The sequence below is a fragment of the Antechinus flavipes genome, chromosome 6 (genome assembly GCF_016432865.1).
Source record: "Antechinus flavipes isolate AdamAnt ecotype Samford, QLD, Australia chromosome 6, AdamAnt_v2, whole genome shotgun sequence".
In the NCBI taxonomy this organism is placed as follows: domain Eukaryota; kingdom Metazoa; phylum Chordata; class Mammalia; order Dasyuromorphia; family Dasyuridae; genus Antechinus; species Antechinus flavipes.
Genome location: NC_067403.1, coordinates 254203051 through 254228796, shown reverse-complemented (window position 1 = coordinate 254228796; position 25746 = coordinate 254203051). Strand labels below are relative to the sequence as shown.

General features: G+C 56.5%; 1 protein-coding gene across 2 annotated transcripts; it reads left to right on the top strand.

The window, feature by feature from the left end:
• Positions 1-386: 386 nt before the first annotated feature.
• LOC127540165 (organic anion transporter 3-like) lies at positions 387-24414 on the top strand. 2 transcript variants are annotated; one of them, XM_051964753.1, is made up of 11 exons: positions 387-473; positions 6070-6430; positions 11887-11990; positions 12328-12482; positions 13051-13219; positions 15194-15317; positions 18048-18163; positions 18837-19051; positions 21325-21433; positions 21969-22172; positions 22639-24414. In XM_051964753.1, exons 2-11 carry the CDS (start codon positions 6089-6091, stop codon positions 22712-22714), a joined length of 1614 nt encoding a protein of 537 aa, XP_051820713.1. In that variant the 5' UTR covers positions 387-473; positions 6070-6088; the 3' UTR covers positions 22715-24414. The 2 variants fall into 2 exon arrangements, with proteins under 2 accessions (XP_051820713.1, XP_051820714.1); XM_051964754.1 differs by lacking the exon at positions 387-473 and adding an exon at positions 5625-5702.
• The last annotated feature ends 1332 nt before the right edge of the window (positions 24415-25746 follow it).

Below are 25746 nucleotides of genomic sequence, written 5' to 3'. Positions count from 1 at the left end.
AGACCTGGTTTGCCAGTGTAATTCCCCCCCAGGTTGGGGGATTTGGATTCATTTTGCTCCATTTTCCCCAAAGCCGTTTTAAGCTTGTTCGATGGTGGACAGGGTTTGATGCCTTTTTTTATCAGGACACAGACAGGTCCCAGGAGCTGCTCCAGCTTCTCTCCCAAGTCTGGTTCTCTGCCCCCTGGGGCTGCCGCCTTCCCTACAGAATCATCATCGGCTTCCAAGTACTCTTGACCCGGATACTGGTACCTTGCACTTGGCAGGGGGAGACGAGGTTTGCCATTTTGGCCACAAGGGGGCAATGACGAGGTCACTTCTGTTTCTAACAGCATCCTTCACTCCTTCCTTCCCCCCACCCCAGCCCATGACAGACTCCCCCAGATCCCAGGAGGACAAGCCACCCGGTGACCTTTGTCCGAGGGGGAGGAGGAGGGATTCTCCATGCCCTTTGTCTGCACTTAACTAGTAAGGTAGGTCTGCTGAGCTGCTGAGTCTGGGAAGTGGCTCTCCTTGGGCAGGGACCCAGATGAGGGGGGAAGGAGGCTCCTGGGGCTGAGGGCTGGGGCAGAAAGCTGGATCCCTCCCCCCAGCAGCAGCCCAGGTTCTCTGCTCTGAGGGCTTTGGACTCGAGGCTCTGCTTCTTCTCACCTTTAGGATATCGGTCAGGAACTTTCCTCACTTTGGTCCTCAATTTCCCAGTTTGTTAAATGAGTCCCTGAAGTTCCTTGCGGCTCAGATCCCTAAGATCCCCCAGGTCCAGGGCAGCGTGGCTGAGCCAGAGAACTTTTTTTCTGTTTTTATTGATATCTTTAGTTTTGGCATTCCCTTCATTTCCAAACCCTCTCTCCCTGCACAATAAACCGTTTCTTGTAACAAAGAAGAAAAAAAGAAGAGAAAATGACAAAGAAAACTAACCTACCCAGCAACCAATGCTCCCCATCCATAGCCTCCCACTTCCTTATAAAGAGGGGAATCTTCTCATCTCTTCTTTGGGAAAAGTCTTCTGACCAAGAGGATTTAAGAAGGAGCCGGAGTTTGCCCTCCAGAAAACTGGACAGCTCCCCTTTCCGGACCCTCTCTTCTTGCATGTCACGTATATATCGCAAGGACCCACACCCCATAGCTCTCTCTCTCTCCCCTTCTCCAAAGTCCTTTAATTAAGAAACAAAGTACTTGGGTTCAAATCTCAGCTCTTCTATTTAGTACTTCATTTCTCTGGCCTCAGTTTCCCCTTCTTTAAAAATGGTGAATTTGGTCTAGAATGTTCAGGTAAAGTCCCTGAAGCTCAGTCTGAGAGAGAATAGAGAAGCTGAGAGAGACTTCAGAGATCATCTTGGACTATTGATTCCACTGCACAAATGGAGACAGTGAGACCCAGAGGGAGGAGTGATTGTCCAAATTCACGCCCATGGTGAGCAGAGTTGGGTTCATGGGGCGATAAGCTTGGAGCATTTGTTAAGCACTGAGACGTAACTGAAGTTCGCTTGGGAAGGGCTTTAAATGCTGTTGTTGTTCAATTGTTTCAGCCATGACCCCATTAGGGATTTTCTTGGCAAAGACACTGGAGTGGTTTGCCATTTCCTTCTGCAGTTCATTTTCCAGATGAGGAAACAAACATGGTTAAACGACTCGTCCAGTTAGTAAGTATCTGAGGCCAGATTTAAAATCAGGATGAGGCTTTCTGACTCCAGACCCAGCTTTCTATCCATTGCACCACCAAGCACTCATTGCCAGACTTGTAAATGCCAGACCAAAGCGTTCACGTTTCATCCTAGAGATAATGGGGAGCCACTGAAGCTTCTTGAGGAGAGGAGTGACAGGGTTAGACCTAAGCATTAGGAAAATCACTTTGGCAGCTAGCTACTGAAAGATGGAACAAGACTAGTTATGAGGCTGTTGAAATTATCCAAATGAAAAGGGATGGGGACCTGAGCCATGATGGCTGCATGAGTGGAGAAGGGAGATCAGATTTCAGAGATGTGAAAATAAAAAAGGCAAGATCGGGCAACTGATTGGATGGATCCATAGGGTGAGGGATTGAGAGACACGAAGGATGACCTCAGAGTCGTGATTTGGAGGATGTTGGAGCTGAAACAGGGAAGTTTGAAAGAGGGTCCGGGACAAGGTCATGTCATGTTAAGTGTGAAATTATTCAGACGTTTCAGTGGTGAAAGTCCAGTAGGCAGCTGCGACACAGGACCAGAACTCGGTAAGATGCTGGGGTTGGATATAAAGGCCAGAGAGGGTAGGCGAGAAGCGGGTCCAAGGCAGAGCTTTGGGCACCTCTAGAGTTTGTGCCCTGTTCCCTGTGCCCTGGGAATTCTGGAAGAGAGATCCCGCTTACCCCAAATCAAGGACTTCCTCTTACAGATTCTAGCAATGAGACACCCAGAAATCGGGCTGATGGGATTGGAAAGATGGGATCTCACTGAGGAGAGGTCACTAAGGGCTGTGAAGGAAAGTAGATCCTCAGCTCCAACCTGCTACATTCTCACGTCTTCCCCAGTTCTGACATCTCACCTTCGGCATTTGGCTCTTGGATTTTATGTTCCATGTCTGGAGGGACCCAGGAGGCTCACATTAATTTCCCAGAGGCAATCTCTGTGGAGATGTCTGCCTCTTTTCTTGTGGTTCCAACCACCTTCCCTACTTGGTCTTCTCCTCGCCGGCCATCTTTCCCAGAATCACGTCCTCGACGATTTCCACCCTTCCTCCTCCAGTCTTGATGCTATCCTTCCATGCTGCCCCACAGTCTCCCACCGGAGTACAAGGATCCCAGGCCACCTCCACAGGGCCTCCTATGATACCTGAGGCCATTGCCCCTGGGCATCCAGAGAGAGAAATCCTCTTCCTCTCCCCTGGTTGAAAGTCCAAGGGTATGAAAGCCAAGAGAAGAGTCTCGAAGACCCAAAAAAAAAATGCTCAAAAAGGGGGTAAATCCAGGTTTCCATGGAGACCGGAGTACAAGGGTCCCAGGCCACCTCATCAGGGCCCCTTACTGAGGGCAAGCTGGGAGTCAGGAGAAAGATCTTCCACATCTTTTTGCAGAAGGAACGTTGAATTCTAAAGCACAATCTGACACCAACTCCGCCCTTTCCCTCTCTGATACTCAATTTTCTCCTCTGTCACATGAATGGCCTGAAGAGGGTGAGCTAAGATCTACCACCTATAAGGCAATCGGGCTGTATTAAGACTCAGTTCTTTCAAAGAAAATAAGAGTTTCACTGCTTGAGCTGTGAGTGGGGGATGATGGGATAAAGATGGGCTTTGGAGTAGAGGGGGAAGGAAGGAGGCAGTATGGGGATAAAAAACTGACACCAGAAGAAAAACAAGCTCAAAGTCCAAACAAAGAGGGACATTTAGGAAAGCAATGGCAAGGAAATTCTGAAACAGAAAAAGGAGACCCATAAATACCCGCAAGGACGGCCGGAACCACTGCCTCCCTCCCTTCGACCGGAGCGCCCACCGTGAGGCGGGTACCCCACGATGGGCCAAGTGGACAGAAGATTTCTGACGGCACTTGTTATACCCGAGAGGTGGAAGGAACGTGGGAGCCCTCAGAGCAGGGACTGGCTGAGCAAATGTGGCAGCGTGCTGGAAGCAAGAAAGGATGAGTGTGAAGAATTCTGGGATCCTTGGGGAGATTTGGGTGAGCTGCCTTCAGGGGTCCCCTCCCCACATTCACAGGAACGTGGATTTATCCAGAGAGGACCCATCCCAACAGGAGATCCGAGCTTGTTTTCTTTCCGGTTCTGTCTCCATCACGTTTTTTCAGTCGCTATTCAATTGTGTCCCAGTCTTCATGTGGGAAGACCCCATTTGGGGTTTTCTTGGCAGAGACACTGGATTGGTTGGCCGTTTCCTTTTCCAGCCCATTTTACAGATGAGGAAACTGAGGGAAATCAAGTTGAGTGACTTAGCCAGCATGGTGCGGCTAGTTAAGTATCTGAGGCCAGATCTGAAATCGGGTCTTCCTGACTGATGGCAAAGAAAATAAACTGAGGACCGTCTCAGGCCCAGGGTCTCGCTAAATTGCAGGTAATAGGGTTCCCTTTGTGGGGCATCAAGCATACACAACTACTTATTTCCCTCAGCACAAAAACCACATGAGATTCAAAAACCTGTATTAAGACCTAGATTTTGTCTAAGTCCTCATGAGCCCATTCCCTTCATTCTGCTCCCCAGGGCGGGGAAAGCCTGGTGTGGAACTGCTGAAGGAGCGTCAGCTCAGGGAGCTGGCCAGCACCTCACATGAGGTTCAGAGCGGGGCCAGTGCCGCTGCAGGTGGACACCCTCCTGGTCTGCGCCCAAGGGGGATGGCAGCAGGGAGAAGTCAGCCAAGGACAAGAAGTTCGCGTGTGGTCCTGAGGCCGTTGCCCCTGGGCATCCTGGGAGAGAAATCGCCTTCCTCTCCCCGGTTGAAAGTCCAAGGATGCCAACGCCAAGAGAAGAGTCTCGAAGACCCCCCCAATGCTCAAAAAGGGGAGAAATTCAGGTGTACTGGTTTCCATGGAGACCCCAATTGGACTGCTCCTCCTGCCTCGGTTGCCAGATGGACCCGGTGCCAGAAGACTCAGCAGGGGATGCTGGGCCAGTCCACCCAAGCACCTGACCGTCTGGGAGAGTCCAGCTCCATGTATGTGACTCGGAAGGCGCCCGGCCTTTGGAAGCCTAATCAAATCCCCGCTCGCATTGCCTTGGAAAGGGCAGCCGGATCCTCCTCCTGCTCCCTGGCCAGCCCTGCCCTATATATACACGATCCTCCAGATTGTAAGCGCCCGGAGGGCAGGGGGCCCTCTTCCCTTGTGCCCCAGCGCCTAGGACAGTGCCCGACACATGTTCCAACTACTTCAGGAACCAGAGAGCGCAGGTTCAGGGGTCACAGGCTGGTGCTGCAATTCTGGCTCTGTTCTTTATAATGTTGAGACCTTGGGAGGTCAGGTCCCCCCTCCTAAGCCCAGGGGCCTTCCTGCCCTGGACTTTGTTTAACCCAGAGAGAGGGCCGTGTGAACTCCATTTTACAGATGGGGAAACTGAGGCTCCAAGACAGGTTAGTTGGCAGTCACACAACTGCAAGGTCCTGTTACCTGCGAGTGGGGAGCTCTTGGATCTGCTCCTTCAGCATGAATGACTTGGGGAGACCCGGGACCTTGTCCCCTTTCTCCCTCCCTGCGTCTTGGGCAGGTCCCCTCCCAGCTCCCCTTCTGCTCCGGCCCAGCGGCCTCCGAGATTTCTTCCAGGCTAAGTCCTGCCAGCATGGGGGGGGGGGGAAGGAGGGGGAGGGAGACTCGATGTCCTCAGGCCCCCTCCCCCCCACCCTGGGGCTGCCACTTCTTCCCATCTGACCCCTCCCACTGCCTCAGGCCCCTGGGGGGGGGCACCTCCAACCAAGCTGCACCTGGGACCTGGCGAGGCCGCGGGCGCCCCCGGGCCCCGGATGCTGGCGCTGGGGACCCTCTGCTGAGGCTGCACTTTGGGCTCTGCTGGGCCCCAGGTCCCGCCGCCCCTTCTTTCCTGTTTGTGTTAATCCCTCTAAACAAAGTCAAACATTAGCCCAGGGAGCAGATTAAGCCTTATATAAACCCTCCTGGGGGGCAGACAAACAGTTTGTTCCCGAAAGAGGGAGCGGAGGGAGCGCGGCTGCCTTCCCAGCCCGGAGCCCGAGCGGAGCGGCCCACGGAAATCTCGGGGCGCCCCAGGTGAGGACAGCCGCGCCCCCCTCCCGTCCGCCCCCGCCCCGCCCCCGGGGGGCCGCAGAGGACGCTCTCTGCCAGGCCCGGTGCTCCCTCCCGGCACCGAGGGACGCGCAGGACAGCAGAGTTAGAGCCGGGAGAGAGCGCCGAGAGCAGCCGGCCCCATCCTCTCTTTCAGGAAGGGGAAACTGAGGCAAAAGGGCGCGCAGGCGATGACCGCCGAGCCGCTCTGGGCTGCTCCCGGAGAGGCCCCCCCAGCCCTGCCCCTGCGGCCTCCGCATCCCAGCGGCCCCGCCGGCCTCGCCCCTGCCTCCGAGGGAGGGCCCGGGCCGCACCCGTGAGCCCTTCCCCACCGTGCCCCTCACCCCCCCAGGTCCGGCCGGGCCGCGGCCATGAGCTTCTCGGAGATCCTGGACCGGGTGGGCAGCCTGGGCCCCTTCCAGCTCCTGCACGTGCTCCTGCTCTCGCTCCCGGTGCTCTTCATGGCCAGCCACAACCTGCTGCAGATCTTCACGGCCGCCACGCCGGCGCACCACTGCGTGCCGGCGCCCAACGCCTCCTCCCCGGCGCTGCCCCTCGGGCCCCACGGGGCTCCCGACCGCTGCCGCCGGTACAGCCCGGGCCCGGGCCCCGGGAACGCCACCCTGCCCAACGGCACCTGGGGCCACACGGAGCCCTGCCTGGACGGCTGGGTCTACGACAGGACGCTCTTCGCCTCCACCATCGTGACCGAGGTAAGGGGCCCGGGGGGCGCGGCAAACCCGAGCGGCTCTCCCCCCAGCCTCCCGCCGGGAGGCACTGACTCGCACGGCCGCCCTGGCCAGCGGGGCCAGGACTCGGCCCATTTTACAGATCAGAGTACTGAGGCTCCCATGGTTGAACCGGGATGTGGCTGAGATGGGATTCTAGCCTAGGTCTTCCTGACACCGTTAATCCTCCCAGTTCCCCTGGGAAATGAATCTAGAAAAGGACTTTGCTGACAACCCAGTGAGAGGGGCAGTGTCAGCTCTGTTTTACAGATGGGGAAACTGAGGCTCCACGGTTAATTGGCTGATCCAGCCACAGTCACAGAACCGAAAGTCGGTTTTCCAGTCCGGATGTAAAAGCACTAACTCTCCTCTCCAGTCAGACTAGTCTGTGAGTCTAAGTTGACAAGACTTGAATCCGGGTCCTCATACTCCCCCCTCGGAGCTCTTTCCACTGCAGATCCCAGGCTCTCCCTTCGCTCTCTGGGTCCCAGGCTCAAGCTCAGGGGAATGAAGGATTTCTGGGAATCCGGGCAGCCCAGCCCTGGCTTTCCAGCTTGGAAATCCTTTCCTCCTCTGTGTGTTCTGGCCTGGCTCTCCCCTGCTCTCCCGGCTCTCCCCAGCTCTCCCTCGCTCTCCCTGGCTCTCCCCGCTTCTCCCCTGGCTCTCCCCGCTTCTCCCCTGCTCTCCCAGCTCTCCCTGGCTCTCCCCGCTTCTCCCCTGCTCTCCCAGGCTCTCCCCTGCTCTCCCGGCTCTCCCCACCTCTCCCGGGCTCTCCCCGGCTCTCCCCTGCTCTCCCCTGCTCTCCCCGGCTCTCCCCGGTTCTCCCAGGTTCTCCCCGGCTCTCCCTGGTTCTCCCCGGCTCTCCCCGGTTCTCCCAGGTTCTCCCCGGCTCTCCCTGGTTCTCCCCGGCTCTCCCTGGTTCTTCTCGGCTCTCCCTGGTTCTCTCTGGCTCTTCCCAGTTCTCCCTGGCTCTCCCTGGTTCTCTCTGGCTCTCCCCAGCTCTCCCCGGCTCTCCCCTGCTCTCCTGGGCTCTCCCCAGCTCTCCCCTGCTCTCCCGGCTCTCCCCAGCTCTCCCCAGCTCTCCCCTGTTCTCCCCTGTTCTCCTGGGCTCTCCCCAGCTCTCCCCGGCTCTCCCCGGCTCTCCCCGGCTCTCCCCTGCTCTCCCCGCTTCTCCCCTGGCTCTCCCCGCTTCTCCCCTGCTCTCCCCAGCTCTCCCTGGCTCTCCCCGCTTCTCCCCTGCTCTCCGGCTCTCCCCTGCTCTCCCCGGCTCTCCCCTGCTCTCCGGCTCTCCCCACCTCTCCCCGGCTCTCCCCTGCTCTCCCGGCTCTCCCCGGCTCTCCCCGGTTCTCCAGGTTCTCCCCGGCTCTCCCTGGTTCTCTCTGGCTCTCCCCTGCTCTCCCAGCTCTCCCCTGCTCTCCCGGGCTTTCCCCGGTTCTCCCCGGCTCTCCCTGGCTCTCCCTGGTTCTCCCCGGCTCTCTCTGGTTCTTCTCGGCTCTCCCTGGTTCTCTCTGGCTCTCCCTGGTTCTCTCTGGCCCTCCCCAGCTCTCCCCAGCTCTCCCCTGTTCTCCCCTGTTCTCCTGGGCTCTCCCCGGCTCTCCCTGGTTCTCTCTGGCTCTCCCTGGTTCTCTCTGGCTCTCCCGTTCTCTGCTGCTTCTCGCCATCATCTCCCTAATCTAATCAGGTGATTTGGAGTGGTCAGCCAAAGCCTGCCTCTGGTCCCACGGGCGACCATACGTGAGGTCCCTGCCATTCTCTAAGCCTGTTTCCCCTTCTGTAAAATGGGTCGCCCTGCATGATCTCCGAAGTTCCTTCCTGTTCCAGGTCTGTGAACTCCCAAGCCCAGCTGTCTGGGGGCTCCCCAAGCCCCCCAATAAGACCTGGGTGGAACAAGGTTGCCCTCTATCCCCGTTACTATTCCATGTTGTGCCAGAAATGTTCGTTTTAGCAAAAAGAGAAGAAAAAGAGGCTGGAGGAATTAGAGCCGGGGAGGAGACAGCCAGTTTATCCCTCCCAGGGGCCTCTAGTCCAGCCCCCAGGCAGGCAGCCCACCCCGTGATCTCCAGGAGGGAAACGGCACAAAGGAAAGGTCCGGGCAGCGTCCCGGCCCCTTTCAGCCCCCAGACTCTCCTGTCCCTGTAGGGCCCCGGCCTCCCCGAGGCAAGTCCCCGGCCCTCCCAAGGCCACAGCTTCCCCTCTGGGCAGAAGCCCAGCACCTGACCACCAGGCTCCCTTCCAGGCCTAAGGCAGGCCCCCTCCCTGTCCTGCTCTGTCTGGGGCCTGGCCTCCCCCTCTGGGCCCAGGGAGCTGAGCCTGCCTTCCCCGTCCTCCGCCGGCCTCAGCCCTGCCTGCGGCTCTGCTCTCCGAGCTCTCCCCCTCCCTCCCCCGGCCTAGGTAGGCCCCAAGCCCCTTCCCCCTCGGGTCAGCTGACAGACTCAGCATTTTTCAGCAAGAACTTAGGGGGAAAGACAAGAAAAAGCCAAGGACGAGGCTAGAACTCGCAAGCTCGCCCCCTGCAGCTGGCAGGGACCGAGGGGCCGCTGAGCCCAGGCCTTGGGACCCCGGGGCCTTGATGCCGCCCCCCCCCCCAGCTGCTGCCTCTAGAGCCAAGGCCCGGGCCCCAGGCCCAGCTCCCGTCCTGACCCCTCTGCCAACACTCACCTTGGGGGCTGCAGGATCTGGGCTGGAGTGGATGGGAATCCCCTCTGTTTATAAAAGGGGAAACTGAGGCCCAAGGAGGGGAGGTCACACGGGCTACGGCTCACGGCAGAGACAGAATTCAGACCGGGGTCTCCTCGCACCAGAACCCACAAGACACTGGCCTTGGAGGTCAGGGGTGATTGGAGTCCCTTCTCTGCTCCTTCCTGGAGAGGGGAGGACATGCCCCTCATGGAACCTGGGACCCCTCCCCCCCAGGGCTGGGAGGAGGGGGGAGTTGGTAAAACTCATCCTAGAAAAATGGGAAGCTGGGGGTGGAGGGGGAGGGTCCTGATCCCTTCTAGCTCTGACTCAATGGAGGGAGCATCCCAGTGAAGTGCTCCAGGGAGTACTGTGACCCCCTCCCCCACCCGGTGGCTATCAGTCTTAGAGAACAGCCTGGTCCCTGAGAAGGTCAGAATCTTGCCCTCAGCGTGTCAGGGGTCGCTCCCCATTAAAATACCAACTCCACAGCAGGGGCTGTTTTATTCTTCGGCACCTACCATGAGGTACACAGAAGGTGCTTAATAAGTGCTTGTTGGTTGATCCCGACCAAAGAGCAAAGGCTGCTGTGTAATGGAGATAAGCTCGATGTGGGCAGGAAGAGTTATTGCAAATCCCAGCGTGGAGTCAGCACATAATAGGTGCAGGAGAAATGCTTTTACCATCACCTTCCCCACTAGGGAGCCACTGCTGAAAAGTCACATGATTCAGCTCTACTGCCGGGATGCTGTGTGATCCTTGTCAAGTCACTTCCCCTCTCTGAGCCTCATCCCCCACCCCACTTGTACAATGGCAGCTTGGAGATTCATTCCATGTCAAACGTTCTGCCTCCCCCTGGCCCTGGGAGCCCCAAGAGGGAGAGGGCAGCGGGTTTCCCTGGGAAGACGGGACCTGAAGATACAAGGATCAATGTGGTCCGCCCGTGGCTCAGGCATAATGAGGTAGCTCCTCTCCTCAAGAACTTCAGTGGCTCCCTATGACTCCCAGGACAAAATGCAAACCATTTGGGCTTTTAAAGTCCTTCCTAAGCAAATTATTCAGGTTAATTGTACACGACATCCCCCTTCCTCACTTCCTATATTGCTCATGACACTCCTTCTCCACCCCCAATGTTGCACATGACACCCACTCCCACCCCATATATTCTGTCTGGGTCTGGCTCTATCCCATGTGCCTGCAGACCCACTGTTCTCCCTGCCTGAAGTGCCCTCCCTCCCCTCCCCCAAGTTTTTCGCAGCTTCTCAGCTCTTTCTCCGGGCAGCCTTTCCCGCAGGAGCTGCCAATTGGTGGGCTTCCCCCTCCTCAGAGGATCTCATGGTCACCTTGTCCTGCCCCCAGCACAACAGTTTTAAAAGGCAGGAGCTAGATTCCACTTTTCTTTTTTTCTTTTTTTTTTTTTTTTGTGCTGAGGCAATTGGGGTTAAGTGACTTGCCCAGGGTCACACAGCCAGGACGTGTTAAGTGTCTGAGACCAGATTTGAACTCAGCTCCTCCTGATTTCAGGGCTGGGGCTCTCTCCCCTGTGCCGCCTGGCTGCCCCAATTTCATTTTTCTTTGTATGGTACAGCCCAGTCTAGTGCCCTGCACACAGTAGGCACTTAATAAATGTTGGTTGAATTTAACTGAGTAGCTATTTCTCACTAACAGTATGTTGGAGTGGGGCTGTGGCTACCACGTCACTGAGACCAGAAATGACCCAGGTCTGGGAAAGAGCAAGACAGGACATAGTCAGAGACTCTGGGTGTTCTGGCTCTCTAGTTCTATTGAACTGGAGATTTCAGAAATGAGAGGAAGGAGAGAAGAAAGGGTCCAGAACTGGGCCGGACCAACCGGCAGGCCATCCTAAAGCTCCTCCCTTGGGCTCTGGATTTTAGTTGAACTCAATTGAACATGCACTTATTAAAAGCCTACTGAATGTAAAATATTAAGTATATTAAGTATAAAGACTCTGTCGTGGCTGCAAGGGACACAACGTCAAAAAAATGAAGGCCCACGGGCCCACCCTCCAGGACCTTACCTTCTCAGATGTCTGTTGCGGTATTGGATAGAGCAGTGGTCAGAGCAGCTGAATGACCTTAGGAAGTCACTAAACCCGAGCCTCAGTTTCCCCACTTGTAAAATGGGGATAATAAAAGGAGGAGGCTCTGGTGAGGTCATTAATATTCACAAGTCGCTTGGCCCTAGATAAATGTTAACCATGATTATCATTTAAATGTTTATATTGGGGAGGAGGCCGATTCTCCCCAGATTTCTCTCTGGTCCCTCATTCAGAAGAGGAGCCAGCCGCCACCAAGCATTAAGTCCTTTCTCCGTACCGGCCACCGTGCTAACTACTGGGGCCAAAGGAAGGCCAGGGCCCCCGCCCTCAGGGAGCCCCTGACTTCGGGACAGGCCCCAGGGAGCCGTGTGCTTACAAGCTGTCTAGAGGAAGAATTGTGCTCCGAGGTCGGGGGGCAAGGAAAGGCCCCCCACAGAAGACGGGGTTTCAGCTGAGTCTTGCAGGAAGCTAGGGAAAGAGGGAGGGCGTCCTGCTCAGGGGGTATCCGGCCATTCACGGGGGAGGATGGGGAAATCGAGGCACAGCCAGGCCCGAGAGGCCAGGCAGGGTGGCAGAGTGGGGCCCGGGGGCCCCATCCCCATCTTCCCCCCCTTTGCCTCACTCTGCATTAGCACAGAGAGGTCCCTGGGGGCCTGGGAGGGGCCCCCGGGCCTAACTGGGGTGGTCTGCGGTCTGTGTCCTGCAGTGGGATCTGGTGTGTGACCTGCGGCAGCTGAAGGAGATGGCCCAGTCCTTGTACATGGCTGGCGTCCTGATTGGAGGAATTGTGTTCGGGAGCTTGTCAGACAGGTGAGCCCTGCACGTCTTGGGCCCACCTTCCCACCCCCCCACCCCCGTAAGCCGGAAGCCTTCCCGTCCCTCCCTTTGACTCCAGGAAGGCCTGGCCGGGCGAGCTCCCAGGGGCCCCTGGGCACAGGGTGGTCAGGGTTGCTTGCCCGGCCTGGGACCCTGTGATGCGGGAGCCAACCAGAAGTGGCAGACGATCCCTCACTCACTAAGCCAGAGTCTACTAGCAGACAACAATCAGCCGGGGCTGCCGTCCCGGAGGGAGCTACGTGGCTGGGCCCCGGAGCGGAGCCTGGATCTGGGTTTGGCGCTCCCTTTGACCTTCTGCCTCCCTGCGCAGGTTTGGCCGGAAGCCCATCCTGACCCTGTCCTACCTGCTGCTGGCCGTCAGCGGCACCTGCTCGGCCTTCTCGCCCAACTTCCTGACCTACGCCATCTTCCGCTTCTTGACCGGCTGTAGCCTCTCGGGCATCACGCTCAGCACCGTGATCTTGTGTGAGTGGGCCCCCATCTTCAGCAAAGGCCCCGAGGGGAGAACGTAAGACACCAATCTGAGCCACTGGGGCCCCAGAAGCTTCCTCATTGTCTAGCAAAGGCCCGTGGAGGTTAAACTTCGCAACCATGGTCACACTGTAGGATGGGGAGCCAGAGGTGGGTTTTGGACCCGGGCTCAACCCCCAAAAGCCGGCTCTCTTTCCTCTTTGCCACAAGGATTCCCCAGAATCCCCAGCTTCTCACCACCCATGTGGTCCATGGCCATCTCATGCCCTCTGCTTGTAAAAGAAGGGGGGTGGACTTCAAGAAGGAGTTTCAGTCAATGGCCTCCTCTTGCTGGGCCTGGTTCTCTGTACAAAAAGGAAACTGGATTAAAAGTTGGCTAGAACCCTCTGTTCTAAATCCTGAGGTTCCAGAACCTAAAGTCTATGGTGGGAACACAGCCCCTTCCCCCTCCCAGGGATCTTTCCCAAGCCCGCCATCCGTGCCAGTCCAGGCAGGCAGTGCTGGGGCGTGTGGGCAGCAGGAGTGGAGCCCCGCGCCCATGTGCTCACTCATTCATCCCCAGGCGTCGAGTGGGTGCCGACCCGTGTTCGGGCCATCCAGTCGACATTCACCGGCTACTGCTACACTTTCGGGCAGTTCATTCTCCCCGGCCTGGCGTACGGCGTCACCGAGTGGCGCTGGCTGCAGTTCATCGTGTCCACTCCATTCTACATCTTCTTCCTTTCCTCCTGGTATGTGCCCCAAGGACCCCCTCTCCCCCCTCCATGCATCTCCCCTCACACCCCCACACCGTCTGCTTCCAAGGGACCCGGAGTCCAAGCCACCGCTGAAGCTCCTCTCTCATTGGCAGTAGCTTAGAGGAGCTCCCGCCTCCACCTCCAGACCCCTAAACCCCCTCGCTCACCCTGTCCCCTTCTCTCTGTCTGGACTGGATGCTTGTGTGTCTTAGGATGTTGGCTCAGCCCGACCAGGGACACCCAGAAGCTGGGAGTCCTACCTCAGGAAGTCAGGCATGGGATAAGTCCCTTAAGGATGGCCCATTTTCCCGGAGCTCCCTGGTACCATGTGGTACCATGTTTGGGCCCCAGGGGCTGGAGAGTCATTCTTTTTGGAGCTTCCCAATGTGGCTGCTGTTCATCCTAGCTTTCCTGAGTCTCTGGGCCTTGATGGCTCAAAAGGTCCCCACCCTTCCTCCACCTCCTCCCCCAGCAGGGCAGGACAGGTGGTCAGGGAAGGAAGGAGGCCTGGCCTTGCTGTCTCCTTGACAACTGCTGGGACTCTAAAAAGAATGGAGTCGTGGGACCCAGGAGGCAGAGAAGAGAATTCTGTGCTCCGGGGGTCTGGCCACGGGCCGCACCATTTGGCCTCCGGATGGAAGGGACCATTTCGGATCCGTGGGGATGGAGGCGATGATGAGCAGGAGGGTGGCGGGGCCCGGCCCCTACGTCCTCCTGCACCCAAAGGGGTTTGGACTCTGGCTTTCGCACCTGCTGCCTGCGATCCTGGACACGTCCCCAACCTGAGCTGTAGAATAGGCTGAACCACGCCGGGATGCCCCACCCACAGGACAAGCATTCCCTTAGAGACTGCGCAAGGTCCCAGTTGCTGTTCTTGTCTGTGCTGCTACTTTTTAATCTTGAAGGAAAATTCATCGGGCCTTGGGGAGGAACTGGGGAGAAGCCAGGGGCAGCTGAGCGGGGCGGTTGCCATGGTGGCCACAGCTGCGGCAGGAAGCTTAGGCTAGGACGGGGACCCCCGGGTCCCTAAGCCCGGCGTTCCACCCCTGGGCTGCCCAATCGGCCGAGAACCCCCAGGCCTGCAGAGTTTTGCCACCTCTGGGCAAAGCCCCCATTCGTGAGTCCGTGAGCATTCTGGTCCCCTCCCCAGGGCAGGAAGGGGCTTAGAGCCAGCCTGCTCTGAATGTGACACGCAGCCAATGAGTTTCCCAACGCCCTGAGAGGCCAGGACTGGGGGATGTTCTCCCCTTGGGCAGGCGAGGTCCCCGAGGTCAGGGGCTAAGTGACATAGCTCCGAAGGGTCACAAGTGGGAGTCACATCCAGGTTCCTCCAAGTACGAGGGGCTGAGACCCCCGAGCCAGCGGGGACTGTCCCACGCAGGGAAAGACGGCTCCTCCACTTCCAGTGCGCGGGGTGGCCCTCTGGCTAAGCTGCAGCCGGGGAGGTGCCCACCGGCCCGCCCTACCCCCACACGGGTCTGAAGCCAGGAACTGGGCCCTCTCTCTCGGGGGGAAGGGGAGGACGTTCCCAGGAGCCTGAGCAGAGCCAAAGCCCCCCCACCCCCAGGCCCTTCCCACTCCCACCTGCCTGGCATACCAGCCGATCCACAGCCCCAGGAGTCCAGGAAAACATGGCCCCTGGCCCAGAGGTTGCTTTTGGAAGGGGAAGAATGGAAAGGCGGCATGTGGGGGCACAGAGCAGCGGGAAGGGGGAGCTGGGCCAAGGGCAGAGGGCATAAGAAAGCCGGGGCAGAACAGCTCAGGTTTCCTAGCCTGCTCCTCCCCTCAGGCAGAAGGCCAGCCCTGCTTGGGAGCCAAGAGATCTTCCAGTCCAACCCCACCTCCCCATTTTACAGATAAGGAAACTGAGGTCCAAAGAGGGAAAGACACCCCCCCACAGCAAGTCAGTGCTAGCTGGGATTAGAACCCGGTCTCCTGGTTCCCAGACCAATGCTCTTTCCCACCCAGGTGGGTGGCTGAGTCTGTGCGTTGGCTGGTCCTGACCGGGAAGTCCTCGAGGGCCCTGAAGGAGCTCCGGAGGGTCGCAGCCTTCAACGGCAGGAAGGAGGACGGTGACAAGCTCAGCCTGGAGGTAGAGGGGGACAGGCCCCAGGACTGGGGGTAGAGGAAGCACTCGGGGACTGGGGATGGAGGAGCACTCAGGAGCTGTGATGGAGGGAGCACTCGGGGACTCGGGATGGAGGAGCACTCAGGAGCTGTGATGGAGGGGCACTCGGGGACTGGGGATGGAGGAGCACTCAGGAGCTGTGATGGAGGGGCACTCGGGGACTGGGGATGGAGGAGCACTCAGGAGCTGTGATGGAGGGGCACTCAGGGATGGGGATGGAGGAGCACTCAGGAGCTGGTGATGCACTCGGGGATGGAAAGAGGCAGTCAGGGAAGGGGTTCTAGGCTGGGAGAGGAGACTGGCAGAGTTGGGGGAACATCGGGGACTTCCCTCTTCAGAAGAGACCCTTCCGATTCCCTCCAGGAATATTCACCCCTAACTCAGTGTCAGTGCTCAGCAGGAAAGTAAAGTCAGCCTCGGAGCAGGCACGGGGGCCAGGCTGTGTAAGATCAGAGGGCGGTGGCTCAGTTCCCTCGTCCAAATCCCAAGTGTGGCGGGGATCAGCCTGGAGTGCCCCCTCAAATGGGCGCTGCCACCCATAGGCCCTACAGGGGTCCGGGATGGGGGAGTTGGAGGAATGACCCAAGGCCTTTATGTGAGCCGGAGACCCTCAGCCAGAGACTGGGGCCTCCCCGACCAGACCTTCGGGGAGTGGGAGAGAGCTGGGCCAGTGACCCCACTCGGAGGGCAGGGAAGCGTCATCGGCCGCCACGAATGCTCCCTAAGCCCCTTGTGTGTACAGAGCGCGGCCCTGGGTCTGGGGGAGTTCCAGAACACAGATAAGCCCAGCCTTCCTTTCCCAATTTCCAGGGTCACGAACCCAGATAAGTCCTCAGGGATGAGGCTCCATGGGAAGCGGATCGGGAAAGGGCAAAGGGCAGAGCGCTCTCCAGTGCCGCCCAATCCCACCAATCCCTAACCAAGAAGCCCCTCAGAGTTAACGCAGGCTTGACAAGGGATCAGCTGGCTGGCCCCTGCTGTGAGGGGAAGGGAGGGGAGACCCATGACCCACAGGGAACCCACTCTCCCTCAACAAAGCTCTGCTCATTAGGAAGCTTCTCTAAATCTAAAGGGAAGATCTGAGGGAATCGAGGAAGCCTTCCTGGAAAAAGGGACATTTAGCTCAGAATTGAAGGCATGGGGAGAAAAGGGAGAGTGGAAGGGACAAAGGCCTGGAGGGGGAAAGCAGAAGCCCGGCATCTTCAGGAAGGGAGAGGGAAGGAGCGGGGCTGGATCACTGGAGGAAGGACAGATCCGGCAACGGGATCCAGGAAAACAGAGCAGAGATCGATCCTCGGAGCCCATCCCTGTGCTGATTTCCCTGGGACCTCTGGGTTGGGAAAGGGAGCTCCCGGACCATGGGAGCAGGGACCTGCACAGGTACTAGGCTGCAGAGATAGAGACACCAGCCCTCGGGGATCCTGGGAGAGCTCGGCTCCTTCGTGGGCCGAGACCTGCTCATTCTGGAAGGGCACGGGTCCCGTCTGGCCCACAGCTCCCTTCTGGCCCACAGTCCCCTTCCAGCCCACAGTCCCCTTCCCTGCCATGGCTCCTGCACTCAAAGTGAGGGAGAACTGGACAAGGACTCAACACGGAGGTTGCCATCAGCCGTTGATTCCTAAGCACCCCTCCTCCTCTTCCCTTCCCTGCTCTCCTCCCCACATCTCTCCCTCCCCTTGGCCCTCCTCTTTCTCCTTCTTGTCCTTTGTCCCCATCCTCCTCCTCGCCATTACCCCTAGGCTTCCCACGTGGGTGCTATCAGAGGCTTGGGGTTTGCCACGAGCTCCCCAGGCCTTCAGACTCTCAGTCAGATGAGAACAATCCTTGGGAATACACGACCTGGCCGTCTCTGTTCTAAAGGTCAGGGGGGGTCCAAGCTTCCATTATTTACCCACCATTACCTCAGCTCTCCCAAGGACGATGAGTTTGAGCCCAGTCCAAGCAAGGCCCTTTCAGACAGTTTATTCAAGCCATCCCAGGAGCTTCCCTACCATTCTGAAGAGGTTACCACTGAGCGTCGGGGTCACTTCTGAGAAATGGGAATGATTGTGGCTCTGGGCAGATGCTTGGGGGTCCTGTGCCCTGTGGTGCTGGGCGGATGCCCATTGGAAGGGTACCTAGTCACGGGAGCTTCCAGGGAGCTAGAAAATGTAATGAGGATGGGCTTTCAGAGATAGAGATAGAGACAGAGCCAGATAGATAGACAGACAGAAAGAAAAAAGAGAGACAGAGAGAAAAAAGAAAGAGACAGAGACAAAAAAGAGACAGAGACAGACAGAGAGAGAGAAAAAAGAGAGACAGAGAGAAAAGAAAAAAGAGAGACAAAGACAGAAAGAAAAAAGAGACAGAGAGAAAAAAAAGAGAAACAGAGACAGAGAGAAAAAAGAGACAGAGAGAGAGAAAAAAAAGAGAAACAGGGACAGAAAAAAGAGAGAGAAAAAAAAGAAAAAAGAGAAACAGAGATAGAGAGAAAAAAGAAAAAAGAGACAGAGACTGACAGAAAAAAGAGACAGAAACAGAGATAGAGAAAAAAGAAAAAGAGACAGAGACAGAAAAAAGAAAAGAGACAGAGACAGAGATAGACAACAGAGGGTCCCTTTGGGACAGAGAAGAAGGAAGGAATCCACTCCCACCCAGACTGCTCCCGGTAGCCCACCATCACTAAGTGGGGCCTGGGCCTTTCTCTGCCCCCAGGAACTGAAACTCAACCTCCATAAGGAGATCTCCTTGGGGAAATCTTCCTACAGCGTGATGAACCTCTTCCAGGATCCCATCCTGCGCCGGATATCTTGCTGCATCTGTATCATTTGGTGAGCTGGGCCCCGACCCCTCCGCGTGGCCACAGACAGACCATGGCTCCGCCGTTAGCCCCGCACGCCTCCAGAGCCCAGCAAAATTCCAGAGGGGCTCACGTGGAATCCGTCTGACTCGTGCCCCCACTTAGGGCACCCCCAGGGACATCTGCATCGGTCCGTTCTTCTCTCCCCAAAAGGCTTCCCCTGCAAGGATCCAGCATGCCGTGACCCCCTCCCCCGATGTTATGGCCCTTCCCTTGGGAGTTACACAGGCCCCACCACCAGGGCCCCAGCGAAGGTCCAGGCCCTGCTTCCTTTTTCATTCCCATGCTTCCGTTACCCCATTTTTGATCCCTGGAAGGTCAAGGTCCAGCTCCCTGCTCCTCGGGCACCGGGGTCTCCCTAAGGCTAACGGGCGGAAGGCTCGTGTGCGGCGAGGGGCCGGACAACGACCCTTTCCCATGTGCTCTTGGGGCCGGACAACGACCCTTTCCCATGTGCTCCTGCGGCCACGTTAACGATCAATGGCTCCGTTCACAAAGCCCTGCCATCCCCGGCACGGTGCGGGAGACGAGGCGGACCGGGTGCCTGATTGAATCTGTTCCTCCCATTGTTGCGCGTTGGGCATCCGCGGGCTTCGGGGATTCCCACCGGCCGCCCTGGCCAGCCTGGATCTCTCCCTGCCCAGGTTCGCCACAGGATTCGCCTACTACAGCCTGGCCATGGGCGTGGAGGACTTCGGAGTCAACATCTACATGCTCCAGATCATCTTCGGCGGCGTCGACGTCCCGGCCAAGTTCGTCTCTGTCCTGTGCCTGAGCTACGTGGGCCGCCGGATCACCCAGGGCACCTGCCTCCTGCTGGCGGGCACTGCCATCCTCGCCAACATCTTCGTGCCCTCAGGTGAGGCGGCCGACGGACTCCTCGGGCTCAGGCCTTTGGGCCGCGGGACAGGGAGGCAGAGACCTTGGGGATTAGTCATTTATCCCAGTCACAAGGCGAGGATCAGCACCTGGGCCTCGGACTTTAACCACCGTCCCGTGCGGCCTCTCAGGAGCCTGCGGCCCGACAAGCCCAGATAGCCCTGCCAGCCCCTCTGTAAGTCAGGTTCTGTGGGGCAGAGGCTCACGGCCGCCATCGCTGGCAGACCTGACGCGGGCGAAGGGGGACCAAGGAAGGGCAAAGCAGAACTCCCTGGTCATCTTGGCCTCGACCGGCCCCAGAGCAAAAGGCACAGCCTGCCCCAAGTCTCTGAGCCCCCCAGTGCCCAGACGCCTGTCTGACCCAGGGGCCGGTATTTGGACAGGGCGGGCTCCAGGGTGCATGGAGGTGAACGGCCACTGCCATGGGCGTGGGAATAATAACATGTTCTGTACGTGGGTCCCCCGGCCGTGATCTCATCGTGGGGGGCACCCAGTCCCAGAACTCCTTCCACGAGGACGGACCAGCAAGCGGGCAGTGGCTTAGAGCTCATTGTCTGGGGCCCCGAGACGGCAAGTTTCAGAGGAGCGCTTTCCTGCCTCCAAGGGCGGCCCTCTTCTCATCAAGCTTCCCCTGGTTTAGAACAATTAATAATAACAGCAGACATCCAGGGCGCACTTTAATGCTCTCGAGACGCTCGGCTCTCGCTCCCCCATCTGAGGCTCTCGATAACCCAGAGGGGGGTTCTGGGCCACGGAGACACAAGTTTAGAGAGATGCCGGGACTCGCCCAATGACAGCCCGCTGGCCTGTGTCCGGGGCAGGGTCAGAATCCAAGTCTCTCCTGCCGCGTTGCAGCACGGCGGGTGTCAGCCCCGGCTAAGCTTCCGAGGGACAGAGCCCCGGGATTCTGGGCCCGTTTGGGCTCTGCTCAGAGCTTCTGCTCTGTCCACTTAGGAAAAACAGATACACAGAGAAAGAAAGACAGTCCCTGCCTGTCCTCAGGGAGCTTCCATTCCAACGGAGGAAAATAAGTAAAAGAAAGAGGAGGGGGAAGGAGCAAAGAGACTGAGGCTGAGGGAGTCCAGAGGGAAGCCACGAGAGGAATGAGACCCGGGGAGTGCAGGGGCAGGGGGGAGAGGAGTCCAGGACACACTTGGACTTCTTCCTTTCTAACAGTACTGCCAGTCAGGGAGATCACAGGAACACGGTGATAGATAGATAGATAGACGGACAGATGGATGGATGGATGGATGGATGGATGGATGGATAGATAAATATAGATGGATAGACAGATGAACAAATGGATAGATGGGTGAATGGTTGGATGGATGGATAGATAGATGGATAAATGGATGGACGGATGGACAAATGGATAGATGGATGGTAGATAAATGGATAGATAGATGATAGATGGATGGATAAATAGATAATATAATGGGTGGATGGATAGATGATATAATAAATAGATGATATAATAGATGGATGGACAGATGGATAGATAGATGATGGATGAATAAAAAGATAATATAATAGATGGATGATGGATAGATGATACAATAGATAGATGGATGGCTAGATAAATGATAAGATAGATGATCGGTGATAGGTGATTGTTAGATAATAGATGACAGATAGATAGGTGGTAGATAGATAATAGATAATTGATAGAAAATAAATTGATGAAAAATAGATAAGTAGTAGATGGATAATAGATGATAGATAGGTGATAGATGATGGATAGATGGTAGATAGAAAGAAAGAGAGAGAGAGAGATGATAGGTGTTTGTTGGATAAGTAGATAGACAGACAGACAAACTGTTTAGAGGCAGCTAAGTGGCTTCTTCCCTCTGGTCATTTGTCTTCCTCAGTTTCCTCAGCTGTAAAACGAGGATAATAGTAGCACTATCTCCCAGGGTTTTGTAAGGAACCACCCAGGAGAGCATCTACAAAGCCGTTTTCTTATAAATGCCAAGGAAAGAGGAAAAGATTTGGGGACCTGGGAAAAGGGGAAAGGTTCAAAGCTGCCAAAGGGCAGAAACAGGAGGCAGTTGTAGCAAGAGCTGCCAGCCACATTATTGAGCTCCCAACTTCATTTGAATCTAGAACATGATCTGAGTCACACGCTTAGAACCTGGAAGCAGCCTAGGTCTAGAGTGTCCTGGAAGTCCAAACTAACATCTAGCTGACCCCCAGCGTGCCCCGCCTCTTCCCTGAGCTCCCTGAATTTCAGACAACACCACGTTCTGCCCCCAGACATGTCAATAGTGAGGACCAGCCTTGCTGTCTTTGGGAAGGGCTGTCTTTCCAGCTCCTATAACTGTCTCTTCTTGTACACGAGCGAGCTGTATCCCACAGTCATCCGGTAAGGACCCTGAGCCCGCAATGAGGGGCAATCCGAGCCCCCAAACTCACTCCCTTTCTACCTCGATCCCCACAGCCCCCTCCCACTCCCAGCTTCCTGTTCCTTCTGCCCCTTCCAAGGTCCCCGCCATGTCACCTTCCGAGCCGGGAGGAGCTTAGGACAGCCTTGGGGACTGAGCCTCTGAGTGCCCTTCTTCCTTTTGGGGAAATGAAAAGGGATTCTCTGCTATGACCCCCATGCCCCCCAGGCACTAGAACCTTTCCCCTGCCCAGATAATTCACTGGATTCACAGCAGAGAGTGTAAAAGAGGAGATCTTTGCTGTTATCTCTCTGTCTCTATCTGTCCATCTACCTGTCTGTTTATCTCTCTATCTGTCTGTCTGTCTATCTGTCTCTCTATCTGTCTGTCTGTCTACCTATCCGTCTGTCTGTCTATCTATCCCTCTGTCTGTCTGTCTATCTATCTACCTCTCTATCCATCTGTCTGTCTGTCTGTCTGCTTGTCTGTCTACCTCTCTATCTGTCCATCCTTCAGCCAAAGAGGAATGGGCCTGGGCAACCTGTGTACCCGCGTGGGCAGCATGATAGCCCCCCTGGTGAAGATCACAGGAGAAGTGATGCCTTTCATCCCAGCCGTCATCTACGGGGTCATCCCCATCCTGGGGGGCACTGCTGCCTTCTTCTTGCCAGAGACCCTCAACACGGCCCTTCCAGAGACGATTGAAGATCTGCAAAGACGGTCAGCCCGTGCCCCCCTGCAGCCCCCGACTCCCAGAGAGTCCCTACTCAGTGCCCCTGTCTCGGACGGGGGGAGAGACTAAGGACCCCCGGTCTGGCAGAGCAGGCTCACTCCCCAGGGAAGCTGGCGATTGGTTCACGGGTTCTGTCTGTGGTCTAGGGAGCAGGAGCAGTTTCTTCTGCCAAAGGGAGGCTCGGGAGCCAGATCCAATCAGGACGTACTTACACTCCCACCCCGAGACAGAATCCCCCCTCCCATGTCCCCTTAAACGCCAACAGAACCACTCCCTCCAAGCATCTGACTCCTGCCCAAGCACTGATGGCCTTGGGATGGGGGTTGGGATGGGAACAGAAATGACATGGCAGGTTCAGCCCAGGGCCTGTATCCCCCTTAATGAGGGAAACCTTAGGGAGAGACTGTGAGGGGGTCTGAGCTTATGCTTTCTACTCTTCTCCCACATTCTCAGGAAAAAGTCAAATGAAGAGACAGAGGTTCAGAATGTCCCTCTGCAATCCTGCGAACCTGAAAAGGGAACCAGCTGAGAGAAGGGCGATTGCCAGTCACCTGATGAGAGGCCCCCCTTCCCCCCGTCCTCACCAAGGACTATACTTGACCCCCGGAACCCCAGCCGTGACCCTGGCTTCTTAAGGAGATGGAGCTTCTCTCCCCCAGCATGGGCGTGGCCTGACCTCTGCCACCGCTCCATCCCATCCTCCCCCTCGGCCCTTTGGACAGAGCCCTTCTGGGTCTCCGAGTACCCAGGACCCCAGGGGCTGGACAAAGGGAGGCAGGAATTCTCTGCCTCTTCTAGGAGTCTCTTGGATCCTCTGTGTCTGTCCCCACGTCCAAGCCTCCTCCCCTCGGCCCCACATGGGACGGGGGGACCTCAGAGAGGGACCCTGGCGTCGCCTACGGGAGCGAGCCTGGAGCCGAGGACCTCGTCTGAATCTTGCGTTGGCCGTGGGACAGATCAGGTCTCAATTTCCTCATCTGTCAAATGAAGCTCGAATACATGAGCTCTCCGGTCCCCTCTAGCTCTAAATCTGTGACCCTGTGTGACCCCCCCCCTATGGATGAGGAAAAGGTCGAGAGTGACAAAGTGAGCGTCCTCAACTAAAGCGAGATTCGAGCCCAAGCCCTCTGTCTCTCAGTCCCTGCCCCGCCCTGCCAGAGCAGCCAGGCCTCCAGCCGCTGGTCCCCCGACTCCAAACCCTGAGCCTTTGGCCTGGCTGGACTTTCAGAAGCCCGTCTCAGACAACTCGCCCAGGCCGCTGCCTTCCCCAGTGCCCCAGCCCCAGTGCCCCCTCCCAGGCCCCGGTAGCAGCACCAGGCCCTGCTGGTCCTTTCCCTGGGGGTCCTGCCTTCCTCCCCCAGAGCATTAAAGGTTTAATAATGACAGGGACCCGGGGGTGGGGGTCTGACCATGTGGGTATGCTGGAAGGGGGGGGGAGGGAGGCAGAGAGAGACAGAGCCACAGAGAGAGAGAAACTGAGAGAGACAAAAACAGAAAGGCAGAGAGAGACAGAGACAGAAAAACAGACAGAGACAAAGAGAATGAGAGCGAGACAGAAACAGAGAGAGACAGAGTAAGATACAGAAAGAGACAGACACAGACACAGAAAGAGGCAGAAAGAGATAGACAGAGACAGACACAGAAAGAGGCAGAGACAGAGAGACAGACAAGCAGAAAGAGGCAGAGAGAGACAGAGTAAGAGACAGAAAGAGAGACAGAGACAGACACAGAAAGAGGCAGAGAGACAGAAAGAGACAGCAAGAGAGTAATAGAGGCTGAGGGAGACAGATAGAGAAAGACAGAAACAGAAAGAGGCAGAGACTTTTCTCAGTTTTCTCATCTGTCTCTTTGTGAGAGAGACACCAAGACAGAGACAGAAAGAGGCAGAGAGACAGAGTAAGAGACAGAGAGAATGAGAGAGAAGACAGACAGAGAGAAAAAGAAAGAGAGGGATGGATGGATCTAGAACAGCCCCCAAGCAAGCAAGAAGCTCCCTGGCTCCCTCTCCACCAAAGGAGGACCCCAGGTTGGAGAATTCCCCATGTGCACCCAGGGAACGGGAGATTCTTGTGCAAAGGGCAGCCCTTTGGGGGCCAGCGGTCCCAGAGTTTTAAAAGCTATGTCAATGAGCAGCCAGCCATGTTCCATGAGCAGCAGAGGACCAGAAGCCCGAGCCGACATGAGCAGAATTTTAGCGTTCTTCTCCAATAAACATCCCAACACATTCCAGTTGAGTCGTATCATTGCGAAAGAATTGGAACCAAAGAACGTCAAAGCCGGGATCCGGGGATCCGAGGTCTAGAACTGGACGGGACCCCAGTGGCCGCCTCAGTCAATGCTCCCTTTTTGCAGATGAGGAAACTGAGAAAAGGCGAGCGATTTGCCCAATATCACTTGGACCGTGAGCACCCAGTTTCTCTGAGGGCAGAGCCGGGCGAGTGTCCCTTACCTGCCTGGTGCCAGGGGCCCTGTGCCAAGGGCTGCTGATACCAAGCCCAAAGAATGAGGCAACCCTGACTCACCCTGGCCTTAAATTCTAAGGAGGTAGACGGCGAGAATAAACAAGCAGATAGGGTGTGCAGGGGCCGGGTCTGGAGTCAGGAAGAGTCATCTTTGTGAGTTCAAATGTGTGATCCTGAGCAAGCCATTTCACTTGTCTACCTCAGTGTCCTCATCTGTAAAATAAACTGGGAAAGGAGAACACTCCTGTATCTTTGCTAAGAAAATCCCAAATAAGATCCCAAAATGTTGCCCATGGCTGAAACAACTGAACACCGACAGCATGGAACAAGTATAAATAACAATATCAGATCATTGGACTCCAGAATTTTAAGCATTGGGAGAGACCTTGGGGACATCTAGTTCATTTCTCTCTGGAAGGAATCCCCACTCTACCACAGCCAACAGGGGATCATCCAACCTCTGCTCGAAGACTGCCAAGAACGGGGCACCCACCACCCCTCAGAGCCCCCCACTGAGGGCACCTCTGCTCATTAGAAGGTTGTTCCTGACATCAAGCCTAGACGGGCCATGTCCTAACTTCCGCCCAATGTTCCTTCCCTTTGGAGCCAAACAGAGCAAGTCTTCCATAGGAAAGCCCTTTAGATACTTGAACCCGACTCTCATGCTCCTCCCCTAATCTTCTCTTCTCCAAACTAAAGACCCCCCAGCTTCTTCAACCCATCCCCAAGCGACACGGAGCCAAAGTCCTTCACTCCCCTCGTCTCCCTCCTCTGAACCCCCATATCCTCAGACTGGGGTATTTTGGCGGGTGAAAGATGGATGACTGAGGAGACAAAGGTTCCCGGCTTGGGAGAATATCGATTTTTAAGCAACGTGGGCCAATTGCATAAATTGAGTCCAGGCCCCTTCCTCATTTTAGGGATGGAATTCAAATGTAGGGGAGGCAAACTTTTATACGCTGGAAACAGTTAAGCAAATAAGACCAACTGATTAAAAGAAAACAATTACTGAGAGTGCTACTTTAGGCAATCTAATTTCTAATTAGAGAAAGATTGGGGACTTTCCAAGTTGGGAGGGGGAAAGCGAAGAGATACAGTT

Bases quoted from the DNA above. Each gene is read 5' to 3' on its own strand.
- LOC127540165 (XM_051964753.1), top strand. From the start codon at position 6,089: ATGAGCTTCTCGGAGATCCTGGACCGGGTGGGCAGCCTGGGCCCCTTC. The intron at 19,052-21,324 runs GTGAGGCGGCCG...TTCTGCCCCCAG, and splicing joins CAACATCTTCGTGCCCTCAG to ACATGTCAATAGTGAGGACC. The intron at 21,434-21,968 runs GTAAGGACCCTG...TCCATCCTTCAG, and splicing joins CTGTATCCCACAGTCATCCG to CCAAAGAGGAATGGGCCTGG.